The sequence below is a fragment of the Hypomesus transpacificus genome, chromosome 16 (assembly GCF_021917145.1).
Source record: "Hypomesus transpacificus isolate Combined female chromosome 16, fHypTra1, whole genome shotgun sequence".
In the NCBI taxonomy this organism is placed as follows: domain Eukaryota; kingdom Metazoa; phylum Chordata; class Actinopteri; order Osmeriformes; family Osmeridae; genus Hypomesus; species Hypomesus transpacificus.
In genome coordinates this window covers 7,561,114-7,580,586 of record NC_061075.1, presented here as the reverse complement: position 1 = coordinate 7,580,586, position 19,473 = coordinate 7,561,114, and the positions used below count along the sequence as shown (strand labels likewise).

The 19,473-nt window shown below is 43.6% G+C and overlaps 2 protein-coding genes and 1 long non-coding RNA gene across 3 annotated transcripts; 2 read left to right on the top strand and 1 right to left on the bottom strand.

Moving 5' to 3' along the window:
* Positions 1 to 1,506: 1,506 nt before the first annotated feature.
* sid1 (secreted immunoglobulin domain 1) lies at positions 1,507 to 2,301 on the top strand. Its single transcript, XM_047037215.1, has 2 exons — positions 1,507 to 1,640; positions 1,890 to 2,301. The coding sequence occupies exons 1-2, from the start codon at positions 1,604 to 1,606 to the stop codon at positions 2,228 to 2,230; spliced, it is 378 nt and encodes a 125-aa protein (XP_046893171.1). The 5' UTR covers positions 1,507 to 1,603; the 3' UTR covers positions 2,231 to 2,301.
* A 601-nt stretch (positions 2,302 to 2,902) lies between these two features.
* On the top strand, positions 2,903 to 3,752 carry LOC124478787. Its single transcript, XR_006957272.1, has 3 exons — positions 2,903 to 3,098; positions 3,196 to 3,266; positions 3,381 to 3,752. It is a non-coding gene; the product is annotated as an uncharacterized LOC124478787 (long non-coding RNA).
* A 120-nt stretch (positions 3,753 to 3,872) lies between these two features.
* Positions 3,873 to 17,710, bottom strand: si:ch73-60h1.1 (calcium/calmodulin-dependent protein kinase type IV). The gene is made up of 11 exons (XM_047037273.1): positions 16,669 to 17,710; positions 14,061 to 14,139; positions 13,915 to 13,977; positions 13,671 to 13,753; positions 12,979 to 13,051; positions 8,938 to 9,028; positions 8,594 to 8,668; positions 8,252 to 8,327; positions 7,528 to 7,654; positions 7,018 to 7,170; positions 3,873 to 6,005 (listed from the first exon to the last, which is right to left on the bottom strand). Exons 1-11 carry the CDS (start codon positions 16,773 to 16,775, stop codon positions 5,478 to 5,480), a joined length of 1,455 nt encoding a protein of 484 aa, XP_046893229.1. The 5' UTR covers positions 16,776 to 17,710; the 3' UTR covers positions 3,873 to 5,477.
* Positions 17,711 to 19,473: the final 1,763 nt, after the last annotated feature.

Genomic DNA, 19,473 nt, shown 5'->3' with positions numbered 1-19,473 from the left:
CTCAGTGTTTCCTGACCTGATGCCAAGGCCCGGGAGAAGGCATGGCACGGTCCACACAACGCTAACTTGAACAGTAGCCAGCCACACAGCAGCGGAAAGCTCTCGTTTCCGATTCATTTTCATAACGTAATCAGATCTAAAGTCCGACAGCGAAGTATTCAAAGTATTTTTGAATTTACGTGAAAAACACTATTCTGAAAACATCAAATGCTTAAATATCTCCAGGTTTCTCAGAGTCTATGTGATTTAAAGACGAATGTAAAACCCCAGTTTGCACTGATAGATTGAGGAGCTGTTTTCTTTAGCGAAGTCGACAACTCCCCCACAGTGTCACAACCGAATTCTCCAACTGCATTCTCTGGCAAATCATCAAAACATGGGAGGATTTTAGTGTCTGATTGCGATTTTGACGCTTAAAACTTATTTGCAAATGTCATTGAAGTAGACACATTTGCTCAATCAAAATGAAACCATTTGAAATAATTGACACATTTTGACAAAGAGAGGATAATAATCTCGTGAAATTAAGTGACTCTTCTGAGAACACAGAAAGTCACAACAACAGATTTGACCTTGGATAGAGACACTGTGAACTGCAGGATAGTGATAGGTGTGTCCTCTTATCTTTTTGTGCAAACGTTTGCATATGCTGCCCAGAACTATCACACTATGCTGAACCTGTTACTTAACCCTTGTGCTGCCTTCGGGTCACAATGACCCAAAGGTTTGCAACAACTTTAACCAATAAAAAAACAAATACAATCTCGCGCTGTGGGGGGTGAGAGACAGCCCAACGGTTAAAAGAAAATGCTTCACTTTATTTTTAAGTAAAGTTGTCGCAATTCGACGGTGGGGTCACAATAACCCTAGGGCCTGAGGTAACACAACTCCCAGGTGGTGAAAAGAAAGTAGCTGGAAAGAAACTTAGGGTAAGGGAGGGGCCTGTCATGTTGCAGTTACCTACAGCTACACTACAACTGAAACGGAAAAAGTGGGGATAGATTTAGTCTAGCTCCATCTAGCAGCAGGTATTGTAATTACTTGCTTTCTCTCTGTTTTCCATAAACAACCACTAATGTGACACTATAGGAAACATGCTTTAGAAAACAGATATTGAATAGAAAGCAACTGTATAACTGAAGGGCGCCTTGTTTGCTTTTCACCCAAGGAGACCTGGCCTAAATGCCACATAATTTTAAAGGGATTATTGTCAAAGACACAGTCACCTACTGTTCTATGCTTGAGTACTCTTTTTTGACATAAAGGAGATATTCAAAGTACACGGTGAGTGTGTTTGTCTAATCTCTCTAAAGTCTTTTTGTGTTGTGAATAGTCTCCAGTGAAGGGACTTAAAAAAAATCCTCTTTCTTTTTTTTTACAATGACACAGGACATTTCCTTTTCATAAACTATAACAATAGGGAGGGGTTAAAAAACAAAAAAAGGGGTAAATATTTCCTGGTCCCACCACAGACAGAGATTGGCTATGGATTATGAATACAATAACAAGAGACTTGGAACCTCAGTTAGTTTGACACCTGCCTACTTTCGTTCAGAAACAAAAACACACACACACAGGAACAGAAACAGAAAACACAGAAGACATGAAAGGAATACTCTTTTTGTCAAGTGTGCTGTTTGGTAAGTGTTTTCCTCCATAACATGTTTCATTGTATGGAAGCATATATTGTATCAGTGCTGTACAGTGTTCATAATTTATTTCCAGTCAGTACGAATAAAATAATGTATTATTAATTTCCAAATAAACGAATAAAATGAATGAATGGAAGCCTAATTCCAAAAGAATTGAATGATAGCTAGAAGTGACGTTTGTTGGAAAAATATTTAATGTCATTGCACCGACAATTCAGTAGATGTTGTCTGTTGCAGGCCTATGGAGAGGAGAGTCCAGCAGCAAGCTATCAGTAAAAATGGGGGAAAATGCCATTCTTGACTGTCCCTTGTCCATCTCCTTCAACAAGAGTACTTTCAGCTGGTACAAACACAGACACGCGGAGAAACCTGAGCTCATCCTGAGCTACCCTCTGACCAACGTCTTCCTTGTCATCTACGGCCAAGGCTTCCAACCGGACAAGTTCACCGCCCGGCCTGGCAAGAGTGGACCACATGTCCATCAGCTGGTGATCCAAGGATCGACAGAGAGTGACACAGCTGTGTATTACTGTGGACTGGGTTACCATGGAGATGGGAATGTTAAAAGGAGACCGTGAGGATGAGGGCCATGGCTTTCCGATTTTGTCACTCATAAATCTGTTTGATAATAAATGTTGACTGAAATGTTTGATGTTTTCGATTTTTTTTCTTCTGCTGTAGTTTTGAAGTCTGATTCAGTCGGGCTTCCTTCATAGAATGCACCTCCATACAGTGCTACAGCTGATAGTTTTAATGTTGAACTCGGCATGAAGGCTTGAACACAATTCTCACAATAAGTAGTTAACTAATTGGAAACCAGCAGAGGTGATTTAACTGAGTTAGAACTCAAAAGACAGATAATGATTATGTTCTGGCCAGAATCATACCAAACCCTCCACACTGGATGGCTTCCTAATAAGCGTACATCTGTTTAAGACAGAAAAACAGGAAAGAACAGTTGGTACGTTTTTTTCTATACTCCTCCTAACTGAATAACTGATCTACTTGTTTTGAGCCTGAGAGACAGGAGGCTCCTTTGGGACAACAAAGCTGTTCCACCTCAATGGTCTGGCATGTTTTCTTTTAATTGAGAAAGTCTGCTGTAAAAGTATAAGTTAAGAGGAGCATATATAGCATTCAAATGTGGTAAGTAAACTAAAGGCCAATGCTGATTTGCTACATGAGTGTGTGTCTTTGTCTATGTGTCTGCGTTTGTGTGTGTGCCAATGTGCATGTGTCTGTATGTGTGTGAGTGTGTGTGGGGGGTGTTTGAGAGAGGTTGTGTTTGGAATCGCTCTAGTTTAAGACGAAGGGGCATAGGATTGGATAACTATCCTGCTTGCTGGATTCAGAACAAGAGGCACTTTTTCTTCTCCCATGTAGTGACTTGACCCACTCTGCGAAAATGACAACAGGAAGGCTGGCTTTCACTTTATTACTACTGAGGTAAGCTTGTCCAATAAATAACTCACATCATAGTATCATTTCATATTATATTAATAGTTCAGATATTCTTATTCTAATGATAAAATTGTCTTCTCAGGTGTGTATACAGCAGTGAGCAGACACAGAAGGAGGCATTTTTCAGTAAAGGGATTGAGCTTTTTGTGAAAGGTAATCTTTACTAAGGAAATAATCATTGTGAAAACGTTTCGACTTCCAAAGGTAACCCCTCAAATATTTCCCCCGAAACTTCGTTTTAATTTGTCTTTTGTCTGTTATTCACAGGTTTACAAAGCACTGATCCCTCTGTTGTCATCCTGTCTTCAGTGGACGGTAACCATGGAACCACCCCAGTGTTGGTGTGTGTTCTCAGTGGCCTAGAGCCAACGCACGCAGACATGACCTGGTGGGTCAACAGCACAGTGGTGGACCCAAAGCAAAACTCTATTCTGACAGCCAGGGAACAAGATGGAACCCACACCATCACTGGTATCTGGAACGTTTCTGCAGAGGAATGGAACCCCAGCAGTAGCTATTCATGTGGAGTCATGCAAGCAGGACATGCGTTTAGGAATGGGATCCAATCCTCTCGGTGTTTTGGCTTTAGTTAAGTACAATATCTGGAAGTATAATGTTGTACTTTTACATTACGTTCAGCTCTGTGGTAATACTTCCCCCCCCCCAGAAGGCCTATTTTAGGTCAGTAGGTAGGTAGGTTGGTTGGTAGGTTGGTAGGTAACTGGCTACAAAATCGCTTTTTTTATTATCAGTGGCCTGTTCATTCCCATGCCTAGTTTCAATGAACTGTCATTCAGGTCACATTACATTCAAAAGCCAGTGTTTGACTTTAAAATCCACATTTTATTCATTTTAATATCTGTTAACAGCATCTACCATTGTAAACATGTGCTGTTTTTAATATTTATGCAGAATACAGAACAATCAAATCTGATTCATTGGGATTATTGTGATATGATAGAACATCCAAAAATAATAGAACTGTACACTCACCTATAGATTCCCCACTCTTTATATAGCTATGATTATTGGTTTCAATATTCTGTCTAAAATATGTTCCAAAATAAAGTACCTTTTTCATCAAGAAAACAGGAAATACTGAAACTACACAACAAATACAATATATTTAACTACAACTGGGGTGTTTTCCCACTAAATAAATATGTTGTGCATTCAATAATAATATTAATAAGCAAAAATCCACTTTAAACATCACATCCTGCAAATTATTTTCTACCTTTCTTATGTCAGCAATATACAAGACTTACTATTTGGCAATGTTGGAGTTAGTAAGATAATGCATTCCAGAAAAGCAAATGTGTGCCCATTAAACAGAAACTTACTCAAGGAAATAAGAAACTGTTTCATTTTGATCACAACATTTTGATTTCCAACTGTTTGAAACTGGAAAAGCCCTTTGCTTATGATAATGACGTTTTCTCCTCAGAGGTGTTTGCCTGGCACTGGCAATATCATTTGAAGGGCGGTTTGGGGAAACGCTCTGTTTTGCTTCGTATATATTTCAGTAGTGGTGTCTCTTTACAGAATCTGCTATCACAGGTTGGAAGCGCCTGTACAAAGAGAGGTAGAGAGTGTGGTGGAGGGTGAGATTGGGTGAGAAGGTTTGGATTAAAGGATTTGAAATAGCTGTTGACTTGTTGACTTTGATATTTACAACAATGACTGTTATTTTGTCGCTGTTATCTGTTTTGATTCGAACCATATATAGAGCAAACATTAGGTCAGCATTTACAATAATTGCAAAGTAAACATTTTACAATACATCTTGACTATATTCGTCAGCTCACAAATACAATATATTTACTACCTGAAAGCAATGAGGTGCAAGAAGAGGATTATATTTGTATTCATGAGTTTGCATATGAAGTCAGTAGATCCCAACATTTATTAGTAGAAAGGTGCAGAGCATACAAAGTATGAAAACAGATTGTCTTTTCAAGTTGTCCCTAACAAAAACCTTTCTCCTGGTCGACCTCGCCTTGAAAACAAATGGAAAAGTAGATAAGTTAAAGCAGGTCAGGTAGGCAGCAAAGTGGAGACCGAAGTTAAAAGCTAATTTACTGATCTATTTTACATCTCCAAACTCATCATCTCACACAATGAAGGACAAGTTATATGGAGGGATGTCAAATCGGTCGTTTTTTCCAGACTATGCGGCCCAGAGGAAGGTGAAGTGTGAGACAAGTCAATCAGTCGCCAAGCCTTCTTCTTCAACGCAGTCATAATTTCTCTCGTCATATCACGCAAGTCTCTGCAAGACTCTACAGCACAACGGCATTAGCTGCTGAATCCACCAGTACGAGTTCTCGAATGCTTGTAACTTGTGTCTTTGGAACCTGTCACTCACTGACACTGGGCGGTCTTACTGCCAGACTCCACCCCCACGACATACCCATTGCTGATGCTCTTAGGACTCGGGGGCGTGGCCAACACCTGAGCCGTCTCACTTTTCGCCACGGTGTCCACAGACGAACAGCTCCTCTGGGGTATCCTGGGTCGTACCAACGCCGTTTTGGGGATTACCGAATTTTGCCGAAGCCCGTCTGGCTTGAGGGGGGGCCTGGTGGGTGGTGGGCACCCGGGGGTTGCCCCCTTGGGCAAAGGGGAGGTGAGCGGGGCTGGTTTGGGGCTGCGTGGCAGGAGGGAACATGGTATGGACTGGTTCTGGGAGCCCAGGACCTCCCCGTCCTCTTGGGTCCCCTCGGTGGCGTCCTTGGCCTGGCTGGCCTCTCCCTGGGAGTCCGGGGGGGCGTCCTGCTGCATGCTGCTCTGCCTGGAGGTCTTGTCGGAGCCAGGGATGTCGCAGCTGTCGGTGCGCCGCCGGGAGCTCTCGTGCATGCGGCTGGTGGCCACCACGGCTTTCATGGCAGCCTGGGGGAGATACACACACACGCACGCAGGTACGAACACACACATAAACACACGCAGGTACGAACACACACATACACACACGTCACGGACAGGCGCGCATGCACGTACGAACACACGTACAGACCACGTACGCAGGCACATACACACACAGCGTGCACACACCGCGCACACAAACATACACACACCGCACACACACTCTGGTTATTTTCACAGCTGTGTACTGGCATGATGTCATTTTTATGTAATCATAAGAGACGAGTGGCCAGCACATGTTCAGAGTAAAGATAAAGGAGCAGCCAATGTATTGAGGCAAATACATAATTAAAGTATGAGGAATAAGTTGAAGTACACTGAGTCTTTTCACACGACATAAACATGCACATACATAAGCATGTCTAGAAGGAAAAGCACAACACACAATCATATTAACTATTATTGCCTGTCAGTGCCTACACTTGTCAAGTTTGCATTTCATATCATGTGATGCAACCCTATTAGATTAACATCTACTACACCCATAACAATATAGTGTATTTCTACATGTAATTAGATATTGTATTACTCAAAGTGGAGGCTCTCCCTCAGCCCCCCTCAGCCCCCCTCAGCCCTTCAGCCCTCCCGCAGCCCTCCCTCAGCCCCCCCCCCCCTCAGCCCCCCCTCAGCCTCCCTCAGCCCCCCCCTCAGCCCCCCCTCAGCCCCCCAGTCCCCTCAACCCCCCCTCAGCCCCCCCCCCCCCCTCAGCCCCCCCTCAGCCCTTCAATCCCCTCAACCCCCCCTCAGCCCCCCCCCCCCTCAGCCCCCCCCCCCCTCAGCCCCCCAGTCCCCTCAACCCCCCCTCAGCCCCCCCCCTCAGCCCCCCCCCTCAGCCCTTCAATCCCCTCAACCCCCCCTCAGCCCCCCCCCCTCAGCCCCCCAGTCCCCTCAACCCCCCCTCAGCCCCCCCCCCCTCAGCCCCCCCCCTCAGCCCCCCCTCAGCCCCCCAGTCCCCTCAGCCCTCCCTCAGCCCCCTCACCTTGAGTTTCCGCCGGGCGTTGAACTCCTGCAGCTTCCTCTGTGTGGTGTCCATGTGGGAGAAGCGTGCCGCCTTGCCCAGCACCCAGGGGTGCAGCAGGGCCTCCTGCACGCTGAGGCGTTTGTGAGGGTCCTGCACTATCAGCTTACTGACCTGGTGACACACAGGGTGGAAAAGAAATATGGGTTTGAACACGTTAAGCTTTGGAGAGAAAGGGCTCGTTGACTAAAGATGTACGTGTTGTAGATGCTTTTCACCTGTATTTATTTGTATTCATATGTATATGGGTTCATTGACTAAACATAGGGCTGTTATCTAGGCTAGATAAAGGAAAGAACTGCTAATCCTAGCCTTCAAAGTACATATTATATAGTCTTATAATCATTATGAAATCAGAATTTTCTCTAAGAAATGTTCCAATATCAACTTGTATATCATTCAATGTTATATAAGCAAAGAAAAGCTGTCAGATCAAAGCCTGTATTTGAAGTGAAGACATGGCCGACATACCAAATCTTTTGCGTTGAGAGAGACGTCATCCCACCAGGGGGAGACAAACTCATAATCGCAGTTGAGGATGCGACTGTACATGTACTGGTCTCCCCTTGGGTCAAAGAAAGGCTCAAACCCACAGAGCCTGAGAAAGAGAGAGAGAGGGAGGGAGGAGAGAGAGAGGTAGAAAAAGACAGAGAGAGAGAGAGAGGGAGGAGAGAGAGAGAAGGGGAGAGAGAGAGGGAGGAGAGAGAGAGAGAGAGAGAGAGGGGGGAGAGAGAGAGAGGGAGGAGAGAGAGACAGAGAGAGAGAGAGAGAGACAGAGAGAGAGAGAGAGAGAGAGAGAGAGGGGAGAGAGAGAGAGAGGGGAGAGAGAGAGAGAGAGAGAGAGAGAGAGAGAGAGAGAGAGAGAGAGAGAGTGACAGAGAGGGAAAGTAACAGAGATTAGATTTGTTTTCCATGTTGATTTGTTAAATACTGTTTAATACATCAACTTTCTTCTAAAAGGTAGTGGAAGCTTCTGATAAGAAACTGCAGCCTTCAGATCAGGCAATGCGAAACAGAAAATCAATGCAGCCGAACAAGGAGAAGGGGAAATCTAAGATGGGATCAGATCACGTTTGATAATGTTTGCGGTGAGAAGCTCAGTGTGTTCCTAGCACATCCTCCACCCAGCTTGCCCACGGTGAGGACAGTACATCCAGATCTTGGGACAGGTTTCCAAGTGTTTTGTAGCACTCACAGTATGTAGAGGATGACTCCCACAGACCACATGTCCACTTCGGGACCGTAGGCATTGCCACGGAGAATCTCAGGAGCTGAGGGGAGAGAGATGGAGAGCAGGCTGTCAGTTCCCACACAGACAGATGAGAGCTCGGCTGACTCACACAGAACACCCCACTATCAAAACATGCATGATGTAAGACTAGCAAACCGGCTTGAAAAACACACAGCTCAAACAACTTGACAAAAAGTCAAGGACTTTTCTTTTCCAGAGAGAGGTACTTTTGTATATCGCTAGGGTAAAGCACTACTGCCTCTCCAACAGACTTCTTCAATTCAAATCTTTCAGTTGGGAACTCACCACAGTATCCAGGAGTGCCACATACCGTCTTCATGGTGACTTGCTCATCAATTATTTTGGACAAGCCAAAGTCAGCTGGAAAGACAACCGAGATTTCTTTAGGAAACTTGGATCAAATGTCTACCTGCCCACCACGGTAAGGTAGGCTCGTTACACTGCCGCGACATGTTAAAATTCACTCAGATGATATGCTTTGAATTTTCTATTCTAATCAATCACAATTCATGTTTTTATTTGAGGTGACATGAATGAGAATGACTAAAACAATTGGATGACATTACAGAATGACTAAAGTGATAAAAGCATTTTGTTATTGCTCAAGGAGGGTATTTAATGAGGTTTACCAATCTTGAGGGGTGCATCCAATGACAGGTCAGCATACAGGAGGTTCTCTGGTTTGAGGTCACGGTGCACCACTCCATTCTCATGTAAGTACTGTCACCAAAACACAGAACAATAACACAAACACAGTCAGTGGAAAGGGCCGCTGCCATTTGTATTTCCAGTCACTTTGACCTAAAGGCCCTGATGAGATCACTTACAGAAGATGACACACATAAATGGAAGCCGACTCAGCGCAGCACTTTGAACAACGATCTTCCTGTTAAGAACAACGATCTTTCTGTTAAGAACGATTCATTTCTTGTCTCTCACATCGACCTGGAACTGCCCTTATTGGAGTCTTTTTTGTCAAACTCAACAGCAGGATGTCTGCACTATTAAAACTAAAGGGTTATCAACCGCTTCTCTTTCTCCATTCACTGTCACAAGTCCAACAATAATAGTTATGCCTATATTTAAGATATATTTAAGATATAAGTCCATTTCACCAGGTTAATAAACTCTAATCATTCGACTGTAGGTGTGTGTGTGTAAGGAACTATTTGGAACAGAATTCCTTAAAAAAGTCAAGTGTCTAAATGTCCTTAGTGACTCAATACATTTTGAAAACACTCCAGAATGTAACTGTCTGTGTAAGAACCCAGAAAGGTGTTGAGTGTGTGCTGCAGACGTGTAAACAGGATGACTGATCCGAGCAGGCGTCAACCCCCGCCGAGCAGAGCGGGCACAAAATGGAGCCGCTGAAGGAGCTAAAGAAGGAAGTTAATTACTGAGGGACCTAAGGGATTTTACTCAATCAGGGCACTGGCAGGATTAATTGAAACTGTAAATGAGCATCCCCATAATCCAAAATAGGACCCAACAGATGGGTCAATTCGAACAGCTCACAAGATCTCCCACTGCTCTGTCGCAAGACTGTCACTCGAGAGAGTTTGCTTTCTAACTTGATTTGGTTTCTGCTTCCCGGTCATTGGGGTCTTGCATGTCGATCATTTCCTGATGTGTTCTGGGTTTGGTGCACAGAAATCCAATTACAACATTCTAATGGTCTGTAGACATGCCTAAAGGATTTGTTATTAATCAGACAGAAAATGCAATTGGGCACCGATTTTCCTCCTGACTAGGGCAAAGTCCACGGACTATATTGTGGATTCTATAACCATCTAGCCTACGTTAACATACCAGATTCTGTGTGCTGCTCGTCGGGGCGTTGATTAACAGACTCTGATGTGTTTATTCAGCACCGGAGGGCCTTCCTGGAGGTGCCCAGGAGGAGGCCGATCCCCCTCTGCTCCACTGGCCCTTTCACAACCCACGACAACCCTAGAGGGAACCATCACAATATTTGCCCAGTTTCCAGGGCGACCCTCTCACCAAGTCCGACCTCCGTCCTCCTGCTCACCCACGCACCAGTAGGGGGGCACTCTCATCATTACCGGGCACTTCCTCTGGGCGCACACGGACAACGGACACAGGGAAACTCATTTCGGCAAATTAGCGAGCGATGCTTCAGCGAGAAAGCTCTGTGGTTAAGCCCCAGGTCTCCCATTAGCCGCCATCCATGCTAAGTGGCCGGCTTGACTGCTATTAGCACTAATGGAAAAATATTCACTGCCCGCATGCCTCCTATTGATGGTCCCCCCCAGCAAACCTTTTGAACCTATATCTCCTGAGATTCTCTGGCGGTCTGTCTGGCAGTGCTAGGGGCCGTTAATCACAGAATCATCCTCCATTAAGGACAGGTCTGCCGGTTCACTGTATCTGGTCGGGGAGCCTAAAGTACGCCTGCCATGACTCATTGCTGAGTCGAGCCGTGTTAATTGCATTTGCGCTCAGAGGGTCTGGGCAGATGTGGCTTTTTAACAAGATGATACACACACAAAAAAAGGCGAGCAGGTCCTCGGAATAGAGTGTGCAGGAGATTGAAAGAGAGAGAGAGGGAGAGAGGGAGAGAGAGAGAGAGAGAGAGAGAGAGACAGAGAGAGAGAGAGACAGAGAGAGAGAGTTTTAACCTTGATCTTGATGATTTATTTCCCAGGCCCTAAGGATGAATCACACCGACTACACTTTCGGTATACACGTGGGAGGATTTGTGGATGGCGCTGCGCTCTGCTCCAGGATTGATTTACAGTATCTATATGAATGATTGTGTTTGCAATCAAATTCTGTGCGTTGTATGTAAACAGTTTGAGTGTGGCCCCCCTCTATGTGTGCTTTCTTGCTGTGATAAAATGTGAACGTCAAATCCTCAGGTAGTCACAAAATTCTGAATCCTGGCCGGCTTCGTTCTCAATGAAATCCAAGTATGGGCATGTGTAACGGGTATGTAACTGACGGGTCTTGCAAGCTCAGTCAGAGGTATCTGGCCAAAGTTCACTCACTCGGGGAGTCGAACCTGCCACCTCTCAACTTCCAAGCGCAACCACTACCAACTACGCCAAAGGAAGGCAAGCTATTCAAAATCACCGGTGGCCCATCACATACCTGAGGAGTGAGTTTCACCGATTCACACCGGTTACACATGCAGGTTGGAGTGTATGTACAAATCCTGTGTTACAAGTTATATACAGAATGTCAGGAACATAATTAGACGCTAGGTTCAAGAGCTACATAAAAACGGAGACATAAAGAAGCATCGAGTGTTAACCTGCTCACCTATCCAAATGCACGTGAACAAACACCTACTGTCTCAAATGATCTCCTTCTTGCTTAGCACCACACAACAACACAGGCACTAACACTCAGTCGAGAATTTAAAAATAACAAACATGGATTAAAGTCCTCAGTGTTGAGCATGCTTTGGAAACCAACGCGCACACATGGCGGCCACAGCAGTAGGTTTATTGTCACACAGGAACGCTCTTGTCAGAGCTGTTACGTAACCGGCAGCCCACATATCTGCTGCCGGCTGTGTCTCTTGGTCAGAAGATTAAAAAGGGGGGGGGGGGGGGAATTGTGATGGCTCTCTGAGAGGATTATTTCACACTTGTAGCTCATCAAACACACATACGCGCAGATGCACGCACACACGCATTCATACACACACACACGCACAGATACACACACGCACAGATGCATGCACAGATACACACACACGCAGATACACAGATGCACACACGTCCGCCTTTCCTCCAGCATGGACTGATGACATCTGACCCACATCTACCACTCACTGAAACATGCCGCTATACTGTGTGTTTGTGTGTGTGTGTATGTTTGTGTATGTGTGTGTATGTTTGTGTCCAGCCAAGTCTCAGGCTATGCCCTGGGATTACAATACATTTGTATTTTAAAATAAAGGCTCTGACACTAATCTTCTGGTTGACATTCACATGCCATTGCTATGCTAACTCACCAAAATGATATGTAGTGGCATTTTCTATTTTTTCATTTTCTATTTTTACACTTGGATATCATTCAACTTAAAACTCTGTTGTACATTGCCAAGGAGAGATTGGGCATCAACACAGTGGTTACACACACATGCCCTCTGCAAATATCAAATCTCAAGCATTAAACTTTGCTGTAGGGGTGATTATGTTAATCTGAAAAACTATGGAATGCTTGAAGAAAACACGCAAAATTCCATGAAATAATCGTGAACACACAGTAAAACGTTCTATGGCATTTCAATCCCCTAAATACAAATCGGAAGAGCACATATGACAGTAGTAAACCGTGTTATTTTTAAGATTACCAAACAAGGGCAGCTTAGCCAACATGCAGACCCCGCTCTCCAAATGGGGCCATGGTGTTTATGTTCAGTTTGCCAACTTCTCAGTGGTATAGTGGCTAAAGTGGTGTTTCTCCGGAATGGTTTCCAGAACCTTCCCAGTTCAAGTGCGGTACGGTAAGCCCTAGTTGGGCAAACTAGTGGGTTCGAAAATGCGACGGTGATGCCTGGTGGTTAGCCAGCCACAGTGAAAGATCCCCCACACCCACAAGCCCACAGCGTAATGTCTCCACACAAAATATTTCATCCAAAATGTCAAGGCAACTGGCTGAAGGCTATTGCCAGCAGCCCCTCGAAGTCATCATCTTACCGCCACTGCCTCCAGTATCTGCTTGATGACGTGGGCTGCGTCTCTCTCACTGTAGTAGCCCCTCTCCACAATCCTGCCAGAACAGAACCAAAGGAACACAGTCACAAGCTTGAATAGCTATCAAACAACTATTTACCTGACTAACCATACACCGCTTCGAATCCGATCCCTGTGGTTTGCTTTGTGGATGGATTGTTAACTAGGTTTCCAAAATGTAGTTTGCTACACTTTGGAAGTCTTCGGACCACTGACCAAAAATGTAATTCACATTTCCAAACGGCGTTTCAGCACTCAAAGTAAATTCTGGCAATGTACGACCACAATGAGAAACCACAGGAGCACCAGTGACTCAGAGCTCGCTGCGTGGAAGGGCAACATTTACAAGAGTTCCACAGATAGGCTGGAGTTGTAGCCCACCACAGCTATCGTGTCTGTCTCCTGGCAACAGCCATGGGGGTCATTACAAATTTCATTTTCTGTTCCCTTTGCACTCTGCATCTCAATAACATCTGTGTCGTAAATTGCCGCTAATGATGAAGAGGGGAAATGGAACTGTGAGATTGTAGAAGGGAAATGGCTTCCACCTTTGCCCAGTACGACTGAAAGCAATTTGGTCATGGATGTGGGATGTTGAAGTATGGTCGGGTAGGGTTGGGTATGTGTGTGAGGGTGTATTTTGTGTTGTTGAGGACCTGTCGAAGAGTTCTCCTCCGGTAACCAGCTCCAAGATGAGAGCGATATCTGTCTCTGTCTCAAAAATCTCCTTTAATCTGATCTGGGAGACACAACACACGAGAGAACGTTATGATTAGGCTGGTGTCATCGATTTCCACAAAATTCACATTCAGTTTTTCCGTGTTTATGAGCAATGTGCACTTCTGTTGCGTTTACACAGCACTAGTAATAACACCGTGTAACTAACGTGTGAACACTTACAATATTGGGATGAGAAAGACGCAACAAAACTCCAATTTCAGTCCGTACAATTTTCTTGTCAATCTGCAATGGAGGAGGAAAATAAGCTGTACAGATATGGTTTTGATGGGGTTGGAGCAGATGACTGTAAAATAACAGATACTCACAGTCTTCTTCAGGACCTTAACAGCATACGGCTTCTGGGACTGTTTCTCCTCACAGCGGAAGACCACAGATGTTGCCCCTCTGAGGAAACACAAACAAAGGATTTTGAAATGAACATGTATGAAAGGCGGTATTGCATTGCCAATGTACAAAATAGTCCATTTCATGATTATTTGTTCATTTAACATCGACAAAGACGATTCCATTATTTTTTATTATCTATACTACATCCATTTACTTTATGTATCATAATGACATTTAAATACACCAAAACACTTTTTAGATTACCAACTGCTTATTCTAACTCTAATTCATGTACTAGATAAAGTGGGTCATAAGTAGGCTGTAATGTGGAGCCAATAAAGAGTCACTATTAAGAACCATTAGATATCCTTATGATAAGTCCTCATCAACAAAAGGAATGGAACCTCCATGGAGGACATTATTGCTGACAGAAAGCTATTCAGAGCCCTGACACCATTACAATAGGGCAGAGTAAGCAGAGCACTAAATCCAGCCAGAAAACCATGAATAATCTGATACATGACAGGTCTGTCTCGTGTCTTCCCTGCTTTGAAATCTACTTTGAAATCTGTGTGTGAGGCCCTGGACAAATGTACAGTATATCTTCATTACTGTGACCTGCTTGTCCACACAGGCACTGGCCCGACTGTTTGTGAGTGAGTTGCCTAGGAGAGTTCAAGAGCTACAGCGTCTGCGGAATCTGCATTGTTACGCAATCTCCTTCTCCTGGTCACATCAGGAGAACCGACTCGTTGCTCATTGGTCAACAGTACACCTTTATCAGAACTGACTCGTTGCTCATTGGTTAACAGTACACCTTTATCAGAAGGGAAAGCACGGCTACGCACCTGTGGTTGGTACAGTATAATACTGTTGGAGATAGAGGTGTACTTAGAATGTGCTATGAGATACTGGTTGTTTCAGATACTCCTGTAAAGTTATCAATCCTCCAATCAGCAGACGCCCATTATCAATACATAATGTATTCACAAAAGGCATACCTGGTATTGTGTTGTGACTGCTAATCGACACTTAACACTGTCAGACAGTCCATGCCGTTCTAGAATTAGGTAACAGAGTCTGCTCTGAGGGTTCCATTCACAAAAGCCTCTATGGTTGGAATCTACATTTTCTGAAGAGGGCTATTTAAAACCAACTATACATGTGGAATTCTCTAGAAATATAGGTTCCAGATCAAATGTGTTCAGGTCAGTTAGTTACCTATTCCAAGTTGTTTTTGTATACAGTAGAGTATGAAATGGTTGTCCCTGATCTGAGAATGGTTCTAAAGTTTCTCAAATGGTTCTCCTAACTTTTACTCCGAGACTATAGAATATCCCTTCCTGACCCAAATACGGTCTTAATCATTTTGGTATATGGGTTCAAATGTACTAACTGGAAACGTTCATACTGAGTTGCCTCTTTGGCATTAGTTACGCAAGTGACGTTTACTTGAAGCAAAAGTTCCACTCAGATTTGTAGCCTGTCCTGTGTTCGTTATGATTCACTCCATCTCCAGCTGTCCTAATGCAATCTATCAATCCCACAGCTCCATCTTTACCCTCATGAGTCATGACTGTATATCTCCTAGACAACCAGGACACCTCTCCTTTAACAAAAAACCCCCATAGACCTGGGATCCCAGGGAAGGTAACCGCATGCTAGGCGTTCCAGCCTGCCGAACCATCCTCTTGTTTACTCTGTCTGTGCCGCAGTGACTTTAACGTCAATCACAGATTAGGATTACGTGCTAAAAGTCTGATTCTGAGAGCACGGCAGTTGTAATTCCGCACTTTACTGCTAATTCTCCCAAACATTGGCCTACATTAGAGACATCACCAGATTTGTCCTATTAAACGTGATGTTTGGGATGAGGCATATTTTTCCACTTGCATCTCAGACCACTGGGAACGGTGCACCTCCTTTGATTCACACGTCAAATTAAACGAGAGAAAGAAGTGGGGAGCACGTCGAAAGCGTTTTAAAAGTGAGAAATGAAGACCTAGCGGGGCATAGAATAATGCTTAGTGTGAAATGAGGTGTTTGATATGGTTTTGAGTAAAAAAAAAAATATACTTGGATCAGAAGATGATGTTTTCTTTGCACCATGTGCAACAGGAAATGTTAACTAATACCAACACAAGTTGAACAGTGTACACTGGCTTTATAATATCAATTTCATTTATTCCATAAAAAAAAAAAATATCTTATAAGGGTTAAACATCATGTAGCAGAAGAAAAACTGAAAAATATTTATGGATGAGCGCTTCTGGTTTACACTAGCCAGATGACGTGTTGTTTTTTTAATATTTGCCAGAATCATCAGATTATTCACTTATTCACAAGCGGTATGAACGGTGGAACTGGACTTTCGTTATAACCCCAAGTAGTGAAAGGTCAGGGGTCATACATTGTAGACCATGGTGGGAAACTTGGGAGGACAGACCACAATACCTGCTGGCTGCTGCCCATTCCCCACTCATCAACAAATAGTCTAAATATGAGAAAAAAAAATACTTGTGTAAAGTGCAATGAACGAGTGTTTATGAGTTAGATCTCTTTACCTACAGGCTACTTGCTCCTTACCTTCCTAACTCTGGGCCCATGGTATAGAATTCCTCCACGGTGACATCTCGTCTCGAGCCGTCCACCCAATATTCCACAAGGCTGGCACCAGAACGTGAAGTGGGCATGTTGGCCCCTCTCTCGCAATTTCTCACACACACACTTGCGCGAGAGGATTCCCAAGAAGCGTAAAACCCTCGACTTGCCCTCTTTTTAAGATTGAAACGTAATGCCCAGATTAAGTAAATCGAGTAGAATGCATAATCTTGTTCAGCAATGCCCCATGCCACTGTGTGCAATCGTGATAAGTCTTTGGTTTGTTCAGTCAATATCTAAAAATTGTTGGCGCTTTGTTTGTAGCAGAATTTGTAATAAATCCTGCTGTTTTAGTTACCCTCAAAGCGCACGTCGGTGGAAATATGAAAGCAGGTGGCTCAGCCAGACCTGGGAATTCTAAAATGAATCATTTAAGAACAATCCAATTATGTTTGGGCTTTTTTTAATATAAATTGCTTGTCCATGCACGAATCCATTTGGGCAATCAGAACATATATTTCACTTGAAGTTTATATGGTATTAGGCTATATCCCAAATTGTCGCAGTTTCCATGGGGCCTCGCTGTATCAGGTGACAAGTCCTTAAGGCTCCGCTTTGATTTTCAGCATCGGAAACATCTTAACAATAACCGGCGTGGAAACAATATTTGTACTCGAAAATGTAAAAAACGAAGCATCTCAGATAGTCTAGTCGATTATAGCGGTTTGGTGTCGGGAAAGCGAACGTTCCATGGTCCGAAATACAAGCATTCACGATACGAATCCAAATAAAGATCGATCAGTTAACAGCCTGTGTTTATTGTTCCAAATGAGCAGCAAACAGGCTATCAGCTCACAAAAGGAACAACTACTGACGCCTAATAGTTAACGTTTATCCAAGGCTCCGTAAGAATATCTGTAGTTTATTCGCTCCATCCTCGGCCTTGGTGGGTATTAGGCTGGGAGTTGGTGGTTAGGGTGGTGTATTGGTGTTGCTGGGGGAGGGGGGGCGGCAAGGGAAATCTGTAATCTCAGTTCCACGCCCACAGATTCCTCCCAATCCGTCGCATTCAGAAACAACAATCTAAACTGCAATTGGAAGTCAAGTACTCAATCTAAACCTTGTAATGCATATATATTAACAATACAATCCCGTTCGGACAGCTTCGATTCCGGTGCAGCCTACATTCATAATAAGGGTCTGCCCGGAAAATACCTCACTGCTTTCGACGGAAGCCAACATCTGTCTGTCTCTTGCTCGTGGTGTGTTTGTTTTGGTTTCTCGGTTGCAGAGCGTCAGGAAATCACCTCACCATGTGTGATGAAGACAAGCCTTATGAGCGATAATCGAATATAGCCTCCATCAACTATAGACATTTGCTTCCGCCTTCCCTTCACCTGAATCAGCACCCTGGACAGCTACCCATAAAAAAATAAGGGCAGTGTAATAGCAACGTGTGCCTTTAAATTTCATTTGCTTTCTGTTGCAACATATCCTAGTTATATAATATTTTAGTATGTAGACACTAATCTGATCAGTTACAACACTAAATCGATACCTAAAACGCCCCTTAAAAAACGCATGCAAATTTGGGTGAATAGATCATGTATAATCTACACATTAAACAATACGATACAGTAGTCACTAAACCTAATGCTTCTGAGAAGTTGAAATGTAATGCTAAAATACATCTTAACAGGAGCAATGTAGTGCTAAGGAAAATTAGCCTATAATTCTCTAGTGTCTGTGTGTGTGTCACTCCCATGGGTTAATGACATTTGCACTTTAAAAGTGTCACAGGTGTTAATCCATTGCTTGTCAGTATTCAAGGTTTGACCTTGGGTCTTTTAACCTATATCCACAAAGAGCAACTGTCAGACACAACTAATCAAGCAAAGATAACCATGCGCATGAGACTTTTCATACAAGCCTGGGTCTTTAAGTGGCCTGGTTTGACTCAGACCTTTTAACCGTGCACAGACCAGTTTTACCGGATGATTTGGCGCATGGTTGTAATCGGACTCGGGGCTCTGAAACATGGGACAACATTGGAGGTTTCAATTAGGTGAAGCATTGTTTGAAGATCTGCAGAGCTCACGGAATCACTTTAAGTCTGTTCCCTTTAGAGACGACAAATATTTAAGAAATTAAGACCAAATTGTGCAATGTTTCATTTCCTGTCCACAATGTTTCTGGAGTTTTAAAAATGTTATTCATTCACGGGACACTTTTAGCCAAAGTAGTGTACAGTAAAGGGTTTTTTTTGAATCTGCAACTTTTTGATCTGCAGTCAAATGCTTTAACCACTGAGGTAAACCCACAAACTATATTAGCCCTATACACAACGTGAATACCACTTGATGCCCAAGTACTCTTGCCGACATAAAATCGTAGAACATTTAACATTTGATCAATTATAATGATGGCCACCAGATGGCAGCAAATACCAAGAAACAGTTGAACCAGAGAGAACGTTTCATTCTTCTAACTCTATGCTGTTACCCTAGACAACCTCAATGATTTCACCCTCCCCACCCACTCCCTGAAGACGTTGCTGAAGTGGAGCAACATCTACAGCAATACCACACACTTCCCAGAGGTAAATCCCAGATGGCAAACTCTTTGTTGCCTGAGAGTTGCCTTGGAGATTAGATCAATACAGTAATACAGTTGGAACTTTATGGCTCATATTCATGTCATCAGAAAACAAACAACAAAATCAAGCACTTTCTGCACTGACAAATTTGAAACTGTAGGCCTAATCAAACTGGGATGGAACAGCAATCCACA